Source organism: Salvelinus fontinalis, chromosome 6 (genome assembly GCF_029448725.1).
Source record: "Salvelinus fontinalis isolate EN_2023a chromosome 6, ASM2944872v1, whole genome shotgun sequence".
NCBI classification, from domain to species: Eukaryota; Metazoa; Chordata; class Actinopteri; order Salmoniformes; family Salmonidae; genus Salvelinus; species Salvelinus fontinalis.
The window spans coordinates 16,332,548-16,353,617 of NC_074670.1; the positions used below are offsets into that span (position 1 = coordinate 16,332,548).

The window sequence follows — 21,070 nt, forward strand, 5'->3', positions numbered from 1 at the left end:
TAAAAAATTACATTGTTTATGAGTGCAAGGGTGAATTTAGTTATTACACAGGTGCACTTCACAGTGTCTGCTTTCACCTAACCCAAATATGCAAATACATGCTAGAACGGGCCAATAGGATCCCACTAGCTCGTGCTTGGCTCTGCCCACCTCCTTGCTTGTTCTGCCCACTATGATTAATTTTCTCCCATTGGAAACGACAGGTTGTGGTCTATCTTGGGTTAGTTATAAAAAATATATTTTATTCTAGACAATGAGAGGGCAGGTAAGGTGAACAACAAGCACAACTCCGATATAAAGTCGTTTTTTTTCCAAAGTTGCCTAAATGCCACGTGCGTCCACTTACATCAGTGCATTCAAAAACCTAACCATTTGATCAAATAAGAATCACGTTGCAAATTAGCAATTACATTTTTGTTGACTTCCATACAAAAATTGCTCACTTTGTGCTTTATTTTCGTGAACAGATTTTGGGCGGAGTTAAATCTCGCTTCGCCTCTTCCTCTGGTATTACATCTAGCCGCAACCTTCTTCTTCGATGAGGTGGATGACATCCAATATCTAGCCGCAACCGACAGGGAGCGCCAATCATAAGTGGCAACAGTAATTTAGTTGTTTTTCTTCCGGTTGCATATCATTCACCTTCCGAGTCAAATGCGTTAGTTCTAAATCAAAATACGGAGAATCTAAGGAGTTTGCAAGCGACTGTGTGGTGTTTTAATGAAATTTATTATTTTGGATTTTAAAACCAGAAGCGTATAGTAACAGATGGCAGGTTTACCCCCCGGAGACCCGCAGTTGGTCTCTATGATCGTCAATCATTTGAAAACGCAAGGTCTTTTCGATCAGTTTAGAAGGGACTGCTTGGCAGACGTGGATACAAAGGTAACGACCGTTATGAATGGTGAATAGTAACAAGTAGCTAGCCAGCAAGTAATCTACAATTTGCCATTATACAGTAGCTAAGCATTAGTCTAAGCATTTATAATCTTGTCCAAAAGCTGTTGCCTTCGCGAGTTGCTACAATAGTACCCATGTTTCAGGTCGCGAGACGCTGCCCTGGATCAGACCTAGCACAATTTGTTTTTTCAGACAGGATTTAGTGCACGCATAACCAATAAATTGCAAACATGACTGTGATAAAAATGTTGTTAACTAGCTAACGTTATTCACTATTTTTAGCCTGCATACCTGAATTTAAGACAACGAGTGGACAACTTTGTGTCCAATCATCTCTCTAACCACACATGGAGTCCTCACTTGAACAAGAATCAGTTGAGAAACAACATCCGACAGTTGGTGCTTCAGTAAGTAATTCGTGAGAGTTCACATATGGCCCTATTCCGAAAGCACAAGTTTTGGTAATGCATGTGGATCTTAGCAAAAATGTAAATTTATCATATTTCAATCTGGTCTCAGAGCATTTCGTATTATTCTGAACGAAATCCACGAAATCCAATTTAGTATGATATGTTACTTTTGGTATGGTTACATAAGGCATATGGTTACGTAAGGCAAAATCGAAAGTAGGGTGGATTGGTGAGCTTATAACATCTAGCAAACATCTAGCGACCCAAAGATTGCAAGTTCGAATCTCATTGCAAGTTCGAACTTTAGAATTTTAGCTAATTAGAAACTTTAAAACTACTTTTTTTAACTACTTAGCATGTTAGCTAACACTTTCCCTAACCTGAACCCTTCACCTAACCCTTACCAGAATAACCCTTTTAGCTAACTCATAAACTTAACTCTAACCTTAACCCAACTAACGTTTGCGAGCTAGCTAACGTTAGGCACCTAGTTAACGTTAGGCACCTAGTTAGAATTTGTAACATATCATACATTTAGCAAATTCGTAACATATTGTATGTTTTGCAAATACGTAACAGTGTACGTTACGTAACATTTTGTAACATTTCATACGAAATGGGCGATGGACATCCACAAATTAATACATATCATACTAAATGTAGTGTCTCAGATTTACATACAGAATAGTACGAAACGGTCTGAGACCAGGTTGCTTATTTCCACAGGGGCTGTGAATGTGCAACCCTGTATCTCTCTCTATTCAGTCACTTACTATAACTTTTTAAATCATATGTCATGGTGGAACATCAAGAGACAGTGCATCCACGTTTGTGTATATGAACTGAATTCTCTTCTGATCTCATGGCAGGTCTGGGATGCTGGAGCAGGGAGTTGACAGGATAGTTGCTCAGGTGGTGGATCCCAAAATCCATCACACCTTCAGGCCCCAGGTGGAGAGGGTGGTCCGTGAATTCATGTCCCCTGGCAGCTATGTGGATGAACCCCCAGTCCCGCCTGCTCCTGTAGAGGAGAAACAAGACTTTGACCTGCCAGTGCAAGGTGAAATACAGTTGAATGCTTCTAGCAGGTCTTTAATCTGTCTATTATTGTCTGGTCCAATTCCAGGAAGAATATCTTTCATATTTGCAGAGCACAACAATTTATCTGTTTTGTTCGTAAATGTAAATGGGATTGTGACTGAAAATTGTGTGCTTTTGGATTATTGTCTGACTTAACATTCGTCTGTATGACTCAATGATAATGTTGGATTCCCAGCTCCTTCATCTGCCCCTGCTACTTCAATGGCCAGAGATGCCATGTCCATCCTGGATACCATCACCACCCTGAACCAGGAGGCCAGCTCCCGGGCCAGCTCCAGTGGAGAGAAGGGCCTAAAGGGGGGCTCTGAGAGGGACCAAGACCCAGAGGAGTTGATGCAGGAGTCTGAAGGAGGAGAGCAGGACATGAGTCTGGTGGAGGAGGGAGAAGAGGACCAGGACAGGAAGACGCCAGAGAAAGAAGAGGAAGCGAAGCTTGTGTCAGAGGCCCAGGCTATGGAGGTCAAAACAGAGGACGTACAGGAGCAGATGGACTCTGAGAGAGAGGGGATGAAGGGTGAGGGGGAAGAGGTTGGGACTCAAGAGGAGGCAGAAGAGAGAAAGGAGGGGAAGACCATAGGAAAGCTCAAAGATGAGGTACTGAACAAGGATGTTGATCCACTTCAGTCCCCCAATGAGAAACACCATATCAATCAGAAGGCCAGAGAGAGGTTAAAAGAAGGTGAGAAGGCTTGTCTTGAATGTTTAGGTTTATGAATTTGATTAAGATTATCACTACACTATGACATCGTCGAATCATTAAGTAGGAATTGAAAGCCTCAGGGTTTCAGGTACCATTAACCATTTGTTTCGTGTGTAATTCTTCATCAGAATATTCTCTGGAAGACTCTGACCTTGATGGCCTCAGTGACATCACTGTGAGCTCTGTCCACACCAGCGACCTGTCGTCCTTTGAGGCGGACAGCGATGATGAGCAGCCACCGTCAGATTCTACAGAGGACGGCGAGGTCTCATCTGAAGGTCTGTTTGTGTCCATGTATTATTTCTCAGTAAGAAGCATTTATTTAGAGATACGAATAACTGAAACAGTTTCAGATATTAAGTGAAAACAGAAGCTATTAGAGGGCAATATTGAAGCCAATATTTCCTTGTAAGTAATTGGTTTTTATTCTGTGTGATCTCAAGATGAAAAGTCTGAGAAAAAGAAGACCAATAGAGAGGAAGACGATGAGAGCCCAGAGCGCAAGCCTCGTCGACAGGCCTACGTCCACAAGCCATTCCTCTACTCCCGTTACTATAGCGACTCTGACGATGAGGTCACTGTGGAGCAGCGTCGCCGGTCAGCGGTAAGTGACAGGCTCAAGCTGATATTTATGGTAAAGACATGCCTGCAAACTGAAAATACAAAAGTTGTGGGCAAAGTGTTTTTGTGGCTGGTTTTAATCAAACTTGTTCTATCTATCTCCTTACCTCTATTCTCTCAGGCCAAGGACAAGGAAGAGAGGCTTTTCAAGAGACAGCTGAACAGGGAACGCATGGAGGAGAAGCGTCGACAGAAGTCAGCTCAACTAGAAGACCAGGGTACTTGTAACATCAATATATTCCACAATGTGCTTTTCCCTGGCAGACTAATTAGTGTGTCAACCTTTTATACCTGAGTCATTTGACTTTTGTTCTTGTAAAAGCTGAGGGTGTGTGTGGTAAATTGTCCATTCACTGTGATGTTAACTCCCTGTACAGAGAGCAGGCAGCAGACCTTTTCCCCCAGCCTGGAAGCTCAGGATCCCAGGGCCAAAGAGGCTCTCAAGGAAAAGAAGGTTCTTGAGAAGAAGATGGCCCTCAGTAGGAAGAGGAAATGGGACTCACGGTGTGTGTGTGTGTGTGTTTGTAATTGTGTTGACCTATGGATGTTTGAGTTACTGGATACATAGCCATGTCACTAAAGTAATTTTACATTTTTCAGGAAAGAGGGAGATGTTACAGGCAAGAGAAAGGGAGATGCAGCAGGAGAGTTCAACAAAAAGGAAGTAAGTGTTGAATGAATATCCTAACTTGTGACTGTATGCTCACCTTGGCCATTGGTTTAATGAAATAAATGTTGTTTATTGAGTTAAATAAATATTTTAATTATGGTTAAAGATAACTTGTTTTAGAATTGTGTGCTGATGTATTTCTCTGCTACCTCACAAACAGGAAGCAAAGGGTATTTCCTCAAAGAGCTTGCAGCACAAGTCAATCAGAAAAGTCTCTGAGTCTGCAGCATCAGAAGAGAGGCACAGGAGGAAGAGTGTCAGCACTTCTGAGGAATCTGGAGAACCTAGAAAGCTGGCAGACAAAAGCCGGACACATTCCTTTATCCTGGACTTGGAGCAGGGATCTGAGTCACCACTCAAACAGCGACCTGCTGGAAAGTTTGACCGGCTTTCCCGCAAAGAGTTAAACCCTAAAGAGCGCAAAGAGAAAGAGTGTAGCCTGTCGGACGAGCGCACCAAGCTTAAGCAAAAGTTGGAGAAGAGAGTAGTAGGTGAATCCCACACAGATGAACCTGAGCAGAATGAAGGGGCCCACATTGAAGTATCCTCTGATGACAAAGGGGAGAGAAAGTCCAAGGTGAAAGGTGACAGGAAAGTGTCAGTGAATGCCAGGGAAGGTAGGGCATCTGTGTCAGAAGGAGGTGTCTCTGACGAGGGGGCTAGCAAGGAAGCCACAACCAAGAAGGGGAAGGCTCCATCAGTTGAAGCTGCCAAAGTTGAGAAGGACAGAGAGAAGGAAAAGAACAGGGAAAATGAGAAGGAAAGGGAGAAAACCAAAGCAGAGAAGATTCCATTAAAAACTGACCCTAGACAGTTACTCCGTCCGGATTCCACCGGCTCTTCTGAGGAAAGGTCTGATATGGAGCCTGGATCAGAAAGCATCAAGAAAAAGGATAAACACCCCAAGGAAGTCCTCAAGAGGTCAAAGAGCCACACAGAGGACAAACATGTAGAAAAACCCAAGTCTAAGCCAGACATTGAGAAGGAGAAACCCAGAACAGAACATGTTACTCAGGAAAACCAGAAACCAAGTAAGTCCAGCTCTGAAACTGACAAAGACTCCAGAAAGTCCAGGGAGACAGAGCCTGGAATGAAGGTAAAGGTCATGGAAAAGTCCAGATCCAAGTCAAGGGAGGATAAGAAAGCTCAAGGTTTGGAGGTCAAAAACAAAGGTAGCACATCAGGCAGTAGACCTGATGCATCAAAGGAAAGAAAAAGAGAGGGAAGCATGAAGGAGCAAAGGAAGGACACTCAGGAAAACCCACCAGAGAAAATGGAAGGCAGGAGTGGGAAGAAAATGGTTGATAAAAAGGCCCAAAACCCAGAGAAGAAAGAGTCCCAGGATGAGAGAAAAGGACGTAAAGCAGATGAAAAGTCGGATAAGTCTTCAATCTCCTCACCTGCTCCAGATATTACGGAACCTCTTCTGAAGAAAGGCCCTCAATCCAAAGACGCAAGCACAGACTGGGATCCCACCGATTCCACCATTACCACCTCTGCCTCTGTTACCTATGATGCTTTGAGTGACGTCACCCCTGAACTGGAGGATGATGACGGTGAAATGCCACTCGGTGAGGTGGAACCACGTGCTTTGACAACTGGGGCAGATGCTCTTCTGACTTTGATGGACATCTGTACCTCAGCAGATGCAAGACTAGGCCAAGGAAGTGACATCACCGGGGCCATGCAGCGAGAGGCCTGCCCAGAGCTCTCCTTCCAAGAAGCAGACATAAAGATGAAAGAGGCAGCTCTGACCCTGCTCTCCATGGACCCTGAGAGTATACTATCTCCTACCTTAGTCACTCCAGCTACACAGGGAGTCACAGAGGCAACCATACCTGCTCTGCAGCGGACGGAAACTACTAAACCTGTTGCAAAAGATCAGGAAGATTCTGAGCATGTTCTGGAAATGGACGAAAGTGATCTAACAGCTACTGCCTCTTCAGAGAAAATGGATGAACAGTCAAGGAGCCAAGGTAATGTGTCTTGTGACAACAGCTATATGGTCAGTTCTTCTTTTCTTAAAGTATCACAAGGCAATGGAGAGTATTTGGATGACTTATTGTTAGTTACATTACAGTCGATGTTCTGGCCACAGATATTCTCGCCACAGGGGTGAAAGATACGGTGGTGTCAACATGGACATTAGTTGAAGGGATGTCACAGGTGAGAATGGCTTATGGTGTTTCTATTTCATTCTAGTTCTATAATATAAATATCAGTTAAATGTTACTCAGACTTTGAGAGCATCTTTGTTCCAACTCTTTCAAAGGAAAATAAAGCTACTGTTGACAGAGATGAGGAAAAACCAGGCCATGCTGATGTTGTTCCTGAGCAGGAGCCCGTATTGGGACCATCAGTCGACAAACAATGTATAAGATTCATACCTTTATCTTAACCTTGTACATTCACACTCCTCACCAATGGGTTTTAAACAAACTCCCAAGTTTCCAGATTTTCCTGCATTCCTCCTTTATTTTTTTTATTTTTTTCAGTTCTCCCCCAAATAAAGTTTGTGCTCTCTGTTAGGTTTTTTTGAGGGTAAATTTGCTCATCTTTGTTTTTGCTTAGATGAGACTGAGAAGACAAAACTGCTGGCCATGGAACATGAGTGTCAGGTTAAGATGGACATTGATAACATTAGTAAGTCATACACAACTGCAATAATATTTAAATTCCAATCCTTAATATTCTTTGACATACACTGAGTGTATAAAACATTAGGAACACCTGCGCTTTCCATGACAGAGTGACTCGGTGAATCGAGGTGAAAGCTATGATCCCTTATTGATGTCACTTGTTAAATCCACTTTAATCAGTGTAGATGAAGCGGAGGAGACCGGTTACAGGATGATTTTTAAGCCTTGAGACAATTGAGGCATGGATTGTGTGCCATTCAGAGGGTGAATGGGCAAGATAAAATATTGAAGTGGCTTTGAACAGGGTATGGTAGTAGGTGCCAGGTGCACCGGTTGGAGTGCGTCAATAACTGCAATGCTGCTGGGTTTTTCATGCTCAACAGTTTCCTGTGTATATCAAGAATGGTCTACCACCCAAAGGACATCCAGTCAACTTGACACAACTGTGGGAAGCATTGGAGTCGACATGGGCCAGCATCCAGGATGGAGCACTTGTAACACCTTGTAGAGTCCATGCCCTGACGAATTGAGGCTGTTCTGAGGGCAAAGGGGGGTGCAACTCAATATTAGGAAGGTGTTCATCATGTTTTGTAAGCTCAGTGTTCTTCTGATAGAAATACTATTTAAAAAAAACTGATTGGATTTATATGGCGCCTTTCTACCAACTGATGCTCAAAGCGCTTTACATAGTAGGGGGAAACTCGCCTCATCCACCACCAATGTGTAGCACCCACAGTGACCGTTTTTGTGCCAGAACGCTCAACATACATCAGCTATCAGGCGGAGAGTGATATATGCCCGTGAGGGCGCTGATAGAATGGAACCAGGTTGGGAATTTGACATCGGGGTCTTACAATAAGTGCCATGGGATTTTAAATGACCACAGAGAGTCAGGACACCTGTTTAACATCCCCCTACGCAGGGCAATGTCCCATTCAATGGCTTTGGGTTATGGGATATCCTTAGACTAGAGGTAAGAGTGCCCCCTACTGGCCCTACAACACTACTTCCAGCAGCATCTGGTCTCCCTTCCAGGGAACGACCAGGACTGACCCTGCTTAGCTTCAGAAGCAAGCCAGCAGTGGGATACAGGGTTTAACGTCATTTGCAAAACATAAAACGTTTAAAAAAAGATATATATATATATATATTTTAAACTTTTTATTTAACCAGGCAAGTCAGTTAAGAACAAATGCTTATTTACAATGACGGCCTACCGGGGAACAGTTGATTAACTGCCTTGTTCAGGGGCAGAATTACATGTTGTTTTTTTTCCATGTCAGCTCAGGGATTCGATCTAGCAACCTTTCGGTTACTGGCCCAACCACTAGGCTACCTGCCACCCCAAGAATAGAAGGGGGACTGACTGTATTTTGCGAAAAGTTCCAGCCCCCACAACCAAACCAACCGTAAAAAAAAAAAAAGCGTTTTGAAATGCTGTTAATACCCAAGCTTATGTATTGACTTTAGACCTGAATGCCAATGCACTTTCATAACCCTGTTGCATGTAGTTTTGACTTTGTGTAACTCCAGTCCTGAAAAGACTGTTTTAAAAGGTGATCTCCTCCTTCCACCATCTCAGATAAAGACCAGACTGAAGCACAAGAGGAAAATGGAGTCCCTGAGTCTGTAAGTACTCACTTTTGGCAGTTTAGCATTCATGTTTTGCAAGAGCACCACAGTCTTTTCTGGTTACATTTTTGTGAAGGCTAAAGTGACTGTTACTGCTTTCCTCTGTTCCCCTGAAATACACATATAAAGGTTAAGTGTGACACACCTGAAAAACCAAGGGAGACTCGACGTGGTCGGCCATCAAAGCTGGTCAAACAAGCCAGTGAGTCTCTGATGAGCTTTATGCAATCCACAGGTGTTTATGTGTCACGCTGTTCTTCTTTGATCTTTACTTGTTGTGTTGTCTCTCTTTCGTTATGTGTCTGAGGAACGGTTTTGATTTTGATTGTTTTGTTGCAGGCAATGCATCCAAGTCAGACGGACAAGAGGACGAGAAAGAATCCGACCTGTCTGAAATGGTAGTTATCTGCCCTCTATGACTGAGTTTAACATTTTATCTTATGGAAGCAAGTAATCTTTATTTCGGAAAAATACATGCACTAAATTTGTTTGGAACCTTGTTCCTTGTTCAGGAGGACAAAATGGAGGGAAGAGTAACCCGCAAAGGAAGGCTATCCGGTCAGAAAGCTACCACGGCCAAAGACTCCGGTACATTAATTTAGACAAATCGGTGTTAATGAGTAAAAACTGAATGTTTTGGTATTCTTTTATTACTCGTTCACGTGACATTTGGCCAGCTTCACATCTCAAATTGGGAAGACCATCTGAGTTTGTAAATCTTGTGCCCTTTCTGCAATTCATCAGGGATGGAGAAAAATGAGAAGGACAGCCGAGAGCAGCAGTCCAAGCTGTCTGTGGAAGTGAGTAAAGTAAGTATAGTCCCTACCTATCAGTACTGGCATTAGGTAGTAAAAATGTCACTACCTATGGGTAACTGCCAAAACAATGGAAACACTTGAGTAAATTAGGGATATAAAGTGTATTGAAGCAGGTGCTTCCACAGGTGTGGTTCCTGAGTTAATTAAGCAATTAACACTGCATCATGCTTAGGGTCATGTATAAAAATGCTGGGCAGGCCATTATTTTGACTACCATGGCTATGCCACCATAGGATGACAATGTCCCCATCCACAGGGCACGAGTGGTCACTGAATGGTTTGATGAGCATGAAAACAATGTAAACCATATGCCATGGCTGTCTCAGTCACCAGATCTCAACCCAATTGAACACTTATGGGAGATCCTGGAGCGGAGCCTGAGACGGCGTTTTCCCTCTACGTAGCCGATGTGAGTAAGACCATTAAACAGGTCAACATTCACAAGGCCATAGGGCCAGACGGATTACCAGGACGGGTACTCCGGGCATGTGTTGACCAACTGGCAAGTGTCTTCACTGACATTTTCAACCTGTCCCTGACTGAGTCTGTAATACCAACGTGTTTTTAGCAGAACACCATAGTTCCTGTGCCCAAGAACACTAAGGTAACCTGCCTAAATGACTACTGACCCATAGCACTCATGTCTGTGGCCATGAAGTTCTTTGAAAGGCTGGTCATGGCTCACATCAACACCATCATCCCAGAAACCCTAGACCCACTCCAATTTGCATACCGCCCCAACAGATCCACAGATGATGCAGTCTCTATTGCACTCCACACTGCCCTTTCACACCTGGACAGAAGGAACATCTACGTGAGAAGGCTATTCACTGACTACAGCACAGCGTTCAACACCATATTGCCCTCAATGCTCAACACTAAGCTAAGGATCCTGGGACTAAACACCTCCCTCTGCAACTGGATCCCGGACTTCCTGATGGGCCGCCCCCAGGTGGTAAGGGTAGGTAACGACACATCTGCCATGCTCATCCTAAACACAGGGGCCCCTCGGGGGTAGGTGCTCAGTCCCCTCCAGTATTACCCATGACTGCATGGCCAGGTACAACTTCAACACCATTAAGTTTGCCGACGACACAACAGTCTATAGGGAGGAGGTCAGAGACCTGGCCGTGTGGTGCCAGGATAACAACCTCTCCCTCAACGTAATCAAGACAAAGGAGATAATTGTGGACTACAGGAAAAGGAGGACCGAGCACGCCCCCATTCTCATCGACGGGGCTGCAGTGGAGCAGGTTGAGAGCCACATCACCAACAACAAACTTTCATGGTCCAAACACACCAAGACAGTCATGAAGAGGGCACGACAAAGCCTACTCGCCTGCAGGAAACTGAAATGATTTGGTTCTCAGATCCTCAAAAAGGTATACAGCTGCCCCATCGAGAGCATCTTGACTGGTTGCATCACTGCCTGGTATGGCAACTGCTCGGCCTCCGACCGCACTACAGAGGGTACATCACTTGGGCCAAGCTTCCTGCCATCCAGGACCTCTATACCAGGCTGTGTCAGAGGAAGGCCCTAAAGATTGTCGAAGACTCCAGCCACCCTAGTCATAGACTGTTATCTCTGCTACCGCATGGCAAGTCTAGGTCCAAAAGCCTTCTTGACAGCTTATACCCCCAAGCCATAAGACTCCTGAACAGCTAATCAAATGGCTACCCAGACTATTTGCATTTCCCCCCCCTTTTACGCTGCTGCAACTGTTTATTATCTATGCATAGCCACTTTAACTCTACCTACATGTACATATTACCTCGACTAACCTGTGCCCTTGCATATTTTTTTGTGATCTATTCTATACTTAACACTTATTTTTCTTAACTGCATTGTTGGTTAAGGGCTTATAAGTAAGCATTTCACTGTAAGGTTGTATTTGGCACATGTGACAAATACAATTTGATTTGGGATTGTTTTATTTTGGCAGTTATCTGTATAAGTACATGCATTATGCAATGTTATATTGCCCTTATACCCTTGCTCACATGGTTTGCTATTGTAGGACAATGCGGGTGAAAAGGCCACAGAATCCAGAACGCCACGCAGAGGACGCTCGTCTAAAACCTTTGCGGATGAGGAGGAACTTAAAGAGGTTATATCATCCTTCACTGCTCACTCCCCTTCTGCCTGTGTGGATTGTATGTTGATGAGGTATGTGAGTTGAGTCTGTGAGGTAACCATGTTAGATGTTCTCTATACAGCCTGAGAAAGTGGAGGAGACCCCGCCTCGCAGAGGCAGATGGTCAGGTGCCCAGGCCAAAGACTCCACCACAGGTAAGAGGTTCCACCACAGCCATTTGGAAATTCAAGAGCTATATGCTTCCATAGCTCTACTCTGTGCTAGGCCTATTTAGTACCTTCAATCTCTTGTTTCTGATATTGAGATGGGTGATAGCTAAGATGCATGCCAAGTTCATCGTCTTTTTCCTGTGCCCCTCAACTATTCAATTTTTAGTCATTATCAACACATTTCACACAAAATAAACTTATTACTTCCCTACACAGGAAACCAGGAGAAAGAGGAGGAAGAGAAAACAGGAGAGACATCGGAAAAGCCAAAGGAGAAACGGGAGGTAAGTTCAGTCGACATGATCAGTTTGGCATAGAACTTCATTCATTCAGCAGGGGGGGTCTCATTCAGTAGGGGGGGCGGTGGTCTCATTCAGCTGGGGGGGGTGGCGGTCCCATTCAGCACGGGGGTGGCGGTCCCATTCAGCACAGGGGTGGCGGTCCCATTCAGCACAGGGGTGGCGGTCCCATTCAGCACGGGGGTGGCGGTCCCATTCAGCACGGGGGTGGCGGTGATAAAACACGAGGGGAGCAGGCCAACATCAACTATTTATATGGCCACACAGATCACTTGTTAACAGCTGATTGACTCAGTATTTCAGATCAGGGCTCTCTGTTTTGTTGTTGTATCAGATTCTTCAAAAAGATGAGGAGGCTGAGAAGAGTGAGCAGAAGAGAGGCAGTAGACGGGGAAGACCAGCTAAACCTCCAATCTCCAAGCCAAAGACAAATGAAGATGCAGAAAGCTCTCATTCCAAGGAGACCACTGATACTCGTGAGTTTATTTTTTAAAAGTTTATTTCAATCCACAATATAATCTTACTGCAAGATCCAAATACTTTCATAATGCATGATTGGGTGTTAAAATTGATTGTTAACAACTATGAAAACCATCATTGTCGATGCACTTTCTAAGTGCATGGAGGGGAGTTAATACAGAACTCAGGAAAGCTTGGTCTGGCATTTGTTACAGAAACAGTCTCTTTCTCTTAGGCAAACCTGCAGTGAAGAGGAAGAGGTCTGAAGAATCTGGGGAGGTGTGTCCTTTTCACTTCTCTGACCACAAGGTTTACTGGGCCATGGCCTGGTTCCTCTTTGACCACCAGTCTCTACTCCTGCAGACCTCATAGATCTGAAAGGACTGGATACATGAGTTATATGGGAAATTGTAGGGCTAGGTGTAGCCATCACCTTATTGCTTACACTTATCCAGTCCATTTTAGATCTATGAATCCTGAGGAGCTGGTTAGAGGAAGGCCCCTGAGATAAAATGGAACCGTAGCAATTAGTCCTTCCATTGACAGAGAGGTGTGTGTTTTAAAGTGAGCTTTGATTCTGTTGAAGGGGACCCAGCCTGAGGAGGAGGGGACCCAGCCTGAGGAGGAGGGGACCCAGCCTGAGGAGGAGGGGACCCAGCCTGAGGAGGAGGGGACCCAGCCTGAGGAGGAGGGGACCCAGCCTGAGGAGGAGGGGACCCAGCCTGAGGAGGAGGGGACCCAGCCTGAGGAGGAGGGGACCCAGCCTGAGGAGGAGGGGACCCAGCCTGAGGAGGAGGGGACCCAGCCTGAGGAGGAGGGGACCCAGCCTGAGGAGGAGGGGACCCAGCCTGAGGAGGAGGGGACCCAGCCTGAGGAGGAGGGGACCCAGCCTGAGGAGGAGGGGACCCAGCCTGAGGAGGAGGGGACCCAGCCTGAGGTGGAGGGGACCCAGCCTGAGGTGGAGGGGACCCAGCCTGAGGTGGAGGGGACCCAGCCTGAGGTGGAGGGGACCCAGCCTGAGGTGGAGGGGACCCAGCCTGAGGTGGAGGGGACCCAGCCTGAGGTGGAGGGGACCCAGCCTGAGGTGGAGGGGACCCAGCCTGAGGTGGAGGGGACCCAGCCTGAGGTGGAGGGGACCCAGCCTGAGGTGGAGGGGACCCAGCCTGAGGTGGAGGGGACCCAGCCTGAGGTGGAGGGGACCCAGGAAAGTGACCTGAAGGAACAAGAGGAGAAACAACATGGAGAGGATAGTGGTGAGAAGAGATGCAATACTTTTACTTCCGCACACTATGGTCCAAATGACACTCAATCAACCCATGCCATGTAATTTTTTCCCCAACTTGTTCTGTCCCTCCCTTTCTTTTTCAGTGAGCCAGTCTGACGACCCGGAGAAGGGGACAGAAGAGGGCTCCAGTGATAACAAAACAGATGAGGTACGTAGAGAACATACACAGTCAAAATGACTTTAGATAGAATAATAATAATATACATTATCTTTGAATGGTTTTGATCAGTCTCAAACCAACCAAAATGGTGTTTGAATGGATTCCCCCCTCCCCCATGGGACTCTACCAGGGTGAGGAGGACAAAGACACGCCTCAGAAGAAACCTGCTCGTAGGGGAAGGCCCTCGAAGGGAGCAACATTGACGTCAGAGGAACCGGGTATGGCTCAGGGGGTCTAGGTAGTTAGGAGGATATGATTTCCATGGAAATTCATTTTGTAACTTGGCAAAACATTTATCGATGGCTGTTGGAGAACTCTGATCTCATACATGTATGTATTCATTACAGTTTACTCTCATAGGAGCAGGTTAAACTGGGTTAGAAATGAGAGGGGTTGAAACGTTGTTGCATCTATTAACACCACCATGCTTTTGACTACTGTGTGACCATGCACACTTTTTCATTGTAAACAGAAAAGACAGTATCTGAGAAGACCGACAAAAAGCCAGACAAGAAAGAGAGCGAACAAAAAGAGGATGAAGAGGAGGAAGAGACGCCCAAATCCAGAACTGCGACTCGAGCTGCTGTTCGCCTTGAAGCTGAGAGGTAAACGATGTGTCACATGACATGTGTGATATACACTACATGGCCAAAATTAGTGGATTCGGATATTTCTGCCACACCTATTGCTGACAGGTGCATAAAATCGAACACACAGCCATGCAATCTCCATAGACAAACATTGGCAGTAGAATGGCCTTACTGAAGAGCTCAGTGACTTTCAGCGTGGCATCGTCATAGGATGCCACCTTTCCTACAAGTCAGTTCGTCAAATTTCTGACCTGCTAGAGCTGCCCCAGTCAACTTTAAGTGCTGTTATTGTGAAATGGAAACGTCTAGGAGCAACAACGGCTCAGCCACGAAGTGGTAGACCACACAAGCTTACAGAACGGGACCACTGAGTGCTGAAGCTCGTTAAAATAGATTGTCCTCGGTTGCAACATTCACTACCGAGTTCCAAACTGCCTCTGGAAGCAACATCAGCACAAGAATTGTTAGTCTGGAGATTCATGAAATGGGTTTCCATGGCTGAGCAGCTGCACACAAGCCTAAGATCACCATGCGCAATGCCAAGCGTTGGCTGGAGTGGTGTAAAGCTCGCCGCCATTGGATTCTGGAGCAGTGGAAACACGTTCTCTGGAGTGATGAACTACACTTCACCATCTGGCAGTCCTACGGACAAATCTGGGTTTGGCAGAGGAGGAGGAATAATGGTCTGGGGTTGTTTTTCATGGTTTGGGCTCGGCCACTTAATTCCAGTGAAGGGATATCTAAACGCTACAGCATACAATGACATTCTAGATGATTCTGTGCTTCCAACTTTGTGGCAACAGTTTGGGTAAGGCCCTTTCCTGTTTCAGTATGACAATGCCCCTGTGCGCAAAGTGAGGTCCATACAGAAATTGTTTGTCGATCAGTGTAGAAGAACTTGACTGGCCTGCACAGAGCCCTGACCTCAACCCCATCGAACACCTTTGGGATGAATTGGAATGTCGACTGGGAGCCAGACCTAATCGCCCAACATCTGTGCCCGACCTCATTAATGCTCTTGTGGCTGAATGGAAGCAAGTCCCTGCAGCAATGTTCCAACATCTAGTAGGGAGGCTGTTATAGCATAACAGCTAACGGGAGGGGGGGGGGGGGGGGGGGGATTCCATATGAATTAAAGCCCATGATTATAGAATTAGATGATCTACGAGCAGTTTTGTCCATGTTGTGTAGATTCTAGAACATGGCTGACTTAGTGCTTAAAATGATAGTTCAGAAAAATTACACATGTATATATCCGTTTCCTTACCTTGAAAGCGGTCTATGGACAAGGAGAGACTGCAATCCATAATCGGGTTTTGTTAAACTAAATACTGCCACCAACCACTCATATGAGCGTCTTTTAGTATTTTTCCACAACAAGGAAGTCAATGTCCCCCAGTTAACATGTTTTAAATGTCATGTCTAAATCAATCAAATTTCAATCACATTTATTTATAAAGCCCTTTTTACATCAGCCGATGTCACAAAGTGCTTTACAGATTCCCAGCCTAAAACCCCAAACAGCAAGCAATGCAGGTGTAGAAGCACTGATTTTTTTCTGATTTAAAAAAATAATAATCTCAAAGTAAATAGTCATTGAGCTACAGTTGAAGTCGGAAGTTTGCATACACCTTAGCCAAATACATTTAAACTCAGTTTTTCAAAATTCCTGACGTTTAATCCTAGTAAAAATTCCCTGTCTTAGGTCAGTTAGGATCACCACTTTTATTTCAAGAATGTGATATGTCAGAATAATAGTAGAGAGAGTGATTTATTTCAGCTTTTATTTCTTTCATTACATTCCCAGTGGGTCAGAAGTTTACATACACTCAATTAGTATTTGGTAGCGTTGCCTTTAAATGGTTTAACTTGGGTCAAACGTTTCGGGTAGCCTTCCGCAAGCTTCCCATAATAAGTTGGGTGAATTTTGGCCCATTCCTCCTGACAGAGCTGGTGTAACTGAGTCAGGTTTGTAGGCCTCCTTGCTCGCACATGTTTTTTCAGTTCTTCAAATTTTCTATAGGATTGAGATCAGGGCTTTGTGATGGCCACTCCAATACCTTGACTTTGTTGTCCTTAAGCCATTTTGCCACAACTTTGGAAGTATGCTTGGGGTCATTGTCCATTTGGAAGACCCATTTGCGACCAAGCTTTAACTTCCTGACTGATGTCTTGAGATGTTGCTTCAAAATATCCACATAATTTTCTTTCCGAATGATGCCATCTATTTTGTGAAGTGCTCCAGTTTCTCCTGCAGCAAAGAACCCCCACAACATGATGCTCCCACCCCCGTGCTTCACAGTTGGGATGGTGTTCTTCGGCTTGCAAGCATCCCCCTTTTTCCTCCAAACATAACGAGGGTCATTATGGCCAAACAGTTCTATTTTTGTTTCATCAGACCAGAGAACATTTCTCCAAAAAGTATGATCTTTGTCCCCATGTGCAGTTGCAAACCGTAGTCTGTCTTTTTTATGGTGATTTTGGAGCAGTGGCTTTTTCCTTGCTGAGCGACCTTTCAGATTATGTCGATATAGGACTAGTTTTACTATGGATATTGATAGTTTTGTACCTGTTTCCTCCAGCATCTTCACAAGGTCCTTTGCTGTTCTGGGATTGATTAGCACAGAACGCGTCTCCTTCCTGAGCGGTATGCCGGCTGCATGGTCCCATGGTGTTTATACTTGTGTACTATTGTTTGTATAGATGAACGTGGTACCTTCAGGCATTTGGAAATTGCTCCCAAGGATGAACCAGACTTGTGGCAGTCTAAAAAAAATTGTTGGCTGATTTCTTTTGATTTTCCCATGATGTCAAGCAAAGAGGCACTGAGTTTGAAGGTAGGCCTTGAAATACATCCACAGGTACACCTCCAATTGACTCAAATTATGTCAACTAGTGTCAAATAGCCTATTGGAAGCTTCTAAAGCCATGACATCATTTTCTGGAATTTTCCAAGCTGTTTAAAGGCACAGTCAACTTAGTGTATGTAAACTTCTGACCCACTGGAATTGTGATACCGTGAATTATAAGTGAAATAATCTGTCTGTAAACAATTGTTGGAAAAGTTCCTTGTGTCATGAACAATGTAGATGTCCTATCCGACTTGCCTAAACTATAGTTTGTTAACAAGAAATTTGTGGAGTGGTTGAAAAACAAGTTTTAGTGAAAACCTAAGTGTATGTAAACTTCCGAATTCAACTGTACATAATGCCTTTCATACATGATATGTTGCCGTATTGACAACAGTGGGAGTGTATCATTTTCATCTAACCACCACACAGAAAAAGGCACCTAGTGTAACATTGCCCTTAACCATCTTCAGATCATTCTGAAACATTCATAATTAAATATAAGGGAGAAGGGATCAAAGTCTGTCCAACAATATCTTGTTGGGGTTTCTGGCACTAAGGTTGCAAGAAGGCAGTTCTCTCAAGTTGCTTTCCATTTTGTATTTTCTCCAGGAACAAACCAAGGAAACCTTCCACCCGAGCTCGAGGTGAAGAGGAGAACACACGGTAGGTTTATGTGTGTGTATGCTTGCGACCGTGTGTGTGACAGGATGTGCTCATCTCTTGGTGCTGTGTGTATCCTTGTTAATTTGTATAAACATTATGATTATTTGCTGAAATGCTATATAGTATCTAGCAAACTCGTTTTATAAGGGACCTCTTTACAATTGTCTTGACATGACCCTCTAATATACTGTCAATATGGCATTATATATGTGTTACTGCATACTCTTGCTTACCTGTTATTATACTTCAGTGGGACGAGAGGACAGGCCTCGGCGTCAGCTAAGGCAGGGGGGCGTAAACGTGAAGCCAGCCCCCCAGCAGTGCGCACTAGAGGTGGACAAAAATCTGAGGAGCCCCCTTCCAAAAGGACCAAGCGATGAACAAATACCTGCTTTCCCCAAGCCCAGGTATTAGAATATTCACGGCGCTGTTGACATATTATTTGAGTTTTAAATGCTTCTTTATTTTTAGCAACACTTCACATAATACATACCGGTATTAATTTTACCAGATCTGAACCCCTCCCCTCTATTCAAGCCTGTGGATATGTTGGATAGGAACATTTGGGGATGGCATGACAGTATGGTCTAGCAGTGGTGGTTCTCCAAACAGTCACCTGACCTGGATTTAGCTCGTGGTGCTTTCCATTTCTATACAGTATTATAGACCCTTCACCATAGGCCCATATGTTTTAGATTGCACTGGTCATTTAAAGATGTAAGCTAAAAATATCTCATGAAACGGAGCATGAGAGACCAATCAAAGATCTTATGTGGAGAGCCTCATTGAATTTAATCCTAGGACAAAAGACTGGAAATTCTTTGTCACTGACAAATCGACTTCTGTCTGTGTTGGTCACTCCAAGGATTTGCCGTCGTGCAGGCATATGTCCTTTGGTTCCTGCATCACGTGCAAGGGTTTTATATTTTGTCGACCTATAGATCCATTTAGATATCATTCATATAGAGTTGTATAGAAGCTATTAACCTGGGTATAGTCTCACAAGTACTTTTACAATTTGTGTTATGTTTTTTCTCATTGTTTCCGTACCCAGAAGCCTCTTCCTGTTACTGGACTTGAACATGGAAGTATCCATTCTATGAATGTAAAGGAGGTGTTTGTCTTCTCCCTGTGTTTTTTTTCTTCTATGTTATTTTGTTTTTTACTACACAGATTTGTCTGTGCTCCTAACTACTTTCCCCATTAAGTGATTTCTATTTTTGGTTATTTTTGTAACGTGTGCTCACAGAGCTTATGCCCTGTTGTCAGTATTGGAAGAGATTAAATTCCTTTCAAATGGTGAACAATTGGCGTGTGTGGGACTCTTTCCTCACTTATTGACTGAACATTTTGTTTTTGATTATACTGGAAGGTATGTTTCAGGACATTATTACATGTGAAATTAATTCAAAACACATGACGCGTGTTACACTTCACACTCTGCGTATGCATAATTATAGTACTCATCATAGTTTCACACATTTAAACTCCATTGTAAAATCTTCCACATCTGGTAACACTCATGAAGTGCCGTCTAATCCATTTTGCATGTTGAACAACTAAGTTAAGCTTTGTTATTGTTTCAACTGCGGATTGCCACTTTAAGGCGAGGTAGTGCTACTGTGTATCACCGATGTTTTCACTGCTGTGCAGTTAAGTCTCAACTGTTATTTTTCAGTGGAGGTGTTGTGTGAATGGATGTGCTATCTGTAACGTGTACATATCTGAAGTCAACCAATCAGCTGAGGGGAGAGGACATTCCTGGTTACAAATGGGGAATAAACTAACACACTAAGAATGAAATATGCCACAATCGTTAACACATTACAAGGATTTAAATAATGACTACACCTGAGCCCATGAAATCCAAAGGCATCGAAAAGGGCCGTGAAATGCTGGAGGTTTTTAAAGACGCTGGATGGAGTTTTCCTACCGTTCCTGCGGAATGCTTCATCCGATTCTTTAAGGAGTTCTGCTCAGGTATTTCCTGGTACCGGAATCCAGTCCCTAAATATTATCTTAACACCTCTTTTTAACGTTTTGCATCTATTTTAATTTAGTCACTGGTCCTGGCAATGATTGATACCATTGGAGTAACCAGGTACCTTTTTTGTTTTCTAATGACTGGCTGTCTGAAAGGACTGACAATGGGGACTATAATGTAAGGTTATAGATCATATTAACTTATGTTCTATATGTAATTCTATGTGTTAGGTACTATTGTACCTACTTGTGGAGAGACAGCTAGGTTGGTACAGTACAGTCATGATCTAACAGACATTATAAACCGGGTGGTTTGAGCCCTGAATGCTGATTGGTTGAAAGCTCTGGTATATCAGACCGTATACATAGGAAATGACCAAAAATGACTTTTTTACTGTTCTAATTACGTTGGTAACCCGTTTATAATAGCAGTAAGGCACTTTGTTGGCTTGTGGTATATGGTCAATATACCACGACTAAGGGATGTGTCCACGCACTCCATATCACTTATCCTTATCGCATCCTCCAGATGGGAGAGCTTTGCTTCTCCTGTTGTGACTTGATATGAGTGTCATCAAGGTTAGGCTAGTCTCTTCGTTAGCCATGTGGTTTATCCTGGAGAGCACTATGGAAAGCATGTGGTTTCATCTTAGCTGTCAAGTGAAATAGAAGGCATATTAGATTTGAACAGAGGAGAGATCCTCCCAGACTGCCTAGCTCGGCTATTTGGGATAAGGGGGCTCACTCTCATAGCCCCTCAATATTGGGAGTGGTCTTTCCTCTACTGGGATTTTGCCAAGGCGACTGGCACTGAATATAATGGCCTCCCATTCAGCCTCTCCGCTCACAAGACATAAAAGTTAACAGGTGTTTAATGTCAGAAGTGTTTCATATGAGAGTCACAGAAATAGAGACAGGCAGCCAAGAAGGGTAGAGGCTTTAAAAAAAAATCTCTATACGCATTATTTAAAAAATGCCATGGT

General features: G+C 44.1%; 1 protein-coding gene across 5 annotated transcripts; it reads left to right on the plus strand.

The window, feature by feature from the left end:
• Positions 1-638: 638 nt before the first annotated feature.
• On the plus strand, positions 639-19,411 carry bod1l1 (biorientation of chromosomes in cell division 1-like 1). 5 transcript variants are annotated; one of them, XM_055925154.1, is made up of 30 exons: positions 639-885; positions 1,183-1,307; positions 2,180-2,370; positions 2,587-3,090; positions 3,240-3,389; positions 3,555-3,715; positions 3,854-3,950; positions 4,110-4,236; positions 4,333-4,396; positions 4,563-6,378; positions 6,483-6,568; positions 6,675-6,774; positions 6,974-7,045; positions 8,624-8,670; positions 8,803-8,875; positions 9,013-9,071; positions 9,186-9,261; positions 9,418-9,482; positions 11,510-11,599; positions 11,709-11,781; positions 12,013-12,080; positions 12,430-12,571; positions 12,790-12,833; positions 13,141-13,807; positions 13,923-13,987; positions 14,130-14,217; positions 14,472-14,604; positions 18,051-18,104; positions 18,355-18,511; positions 19,159-19,411. In XM_055925154.1, exons 1-29 carry the CDS (start codon positions 769-771, stop codon positions 18,482-18,484), a joined length of 5,484 nt encoding a protein of 1,827 aa, XP_055781129.1. In that variant the 5' UTR covers positions 639-768; the 3' UTR covers positions 18,485-18,511; positions 19,159-19,411. The 5 variants fall into 5 exon arrangements, with proteins under 5 accessions (XP_055781129.1, XP_055781128.1, XP_055781131.1 ...); XM_055925153.1 differs by having other exon boundaries at positions 18,355-19,411; XM_055925156.1 differs by having other exon boundaries at positions 6,501-6,568; positions 18,355-19,411.
• Positions 19,412-21,070: the final 1,659 nt, after the last annotated feature.

Bases quoted from the DNA above. Each gene is read 5' to 3' on its own strand.
- bod1l1 (XM_055925153.1), top strand. From the start codon at position 769: ATGGCAGGTTTACCCCCCGGAGACCCGCAGTTGGTCTCTATGATCGTC. The intron at 3,390-3,554 runs GTCTGTTTGTGT...TGTGATCTCAAG, and splicing joins CGGCGAGGTCTCATCTGAAG to ATGAAAAGTCTGAGAAAAAG. The intron at 9,072-9,185 runs GTAGTTATCTGC...TTCCTTGTTCAG, and splicing joins AATCCGACCTGTCTGAAATG to GAGGACAAAATGGAGGGAAG.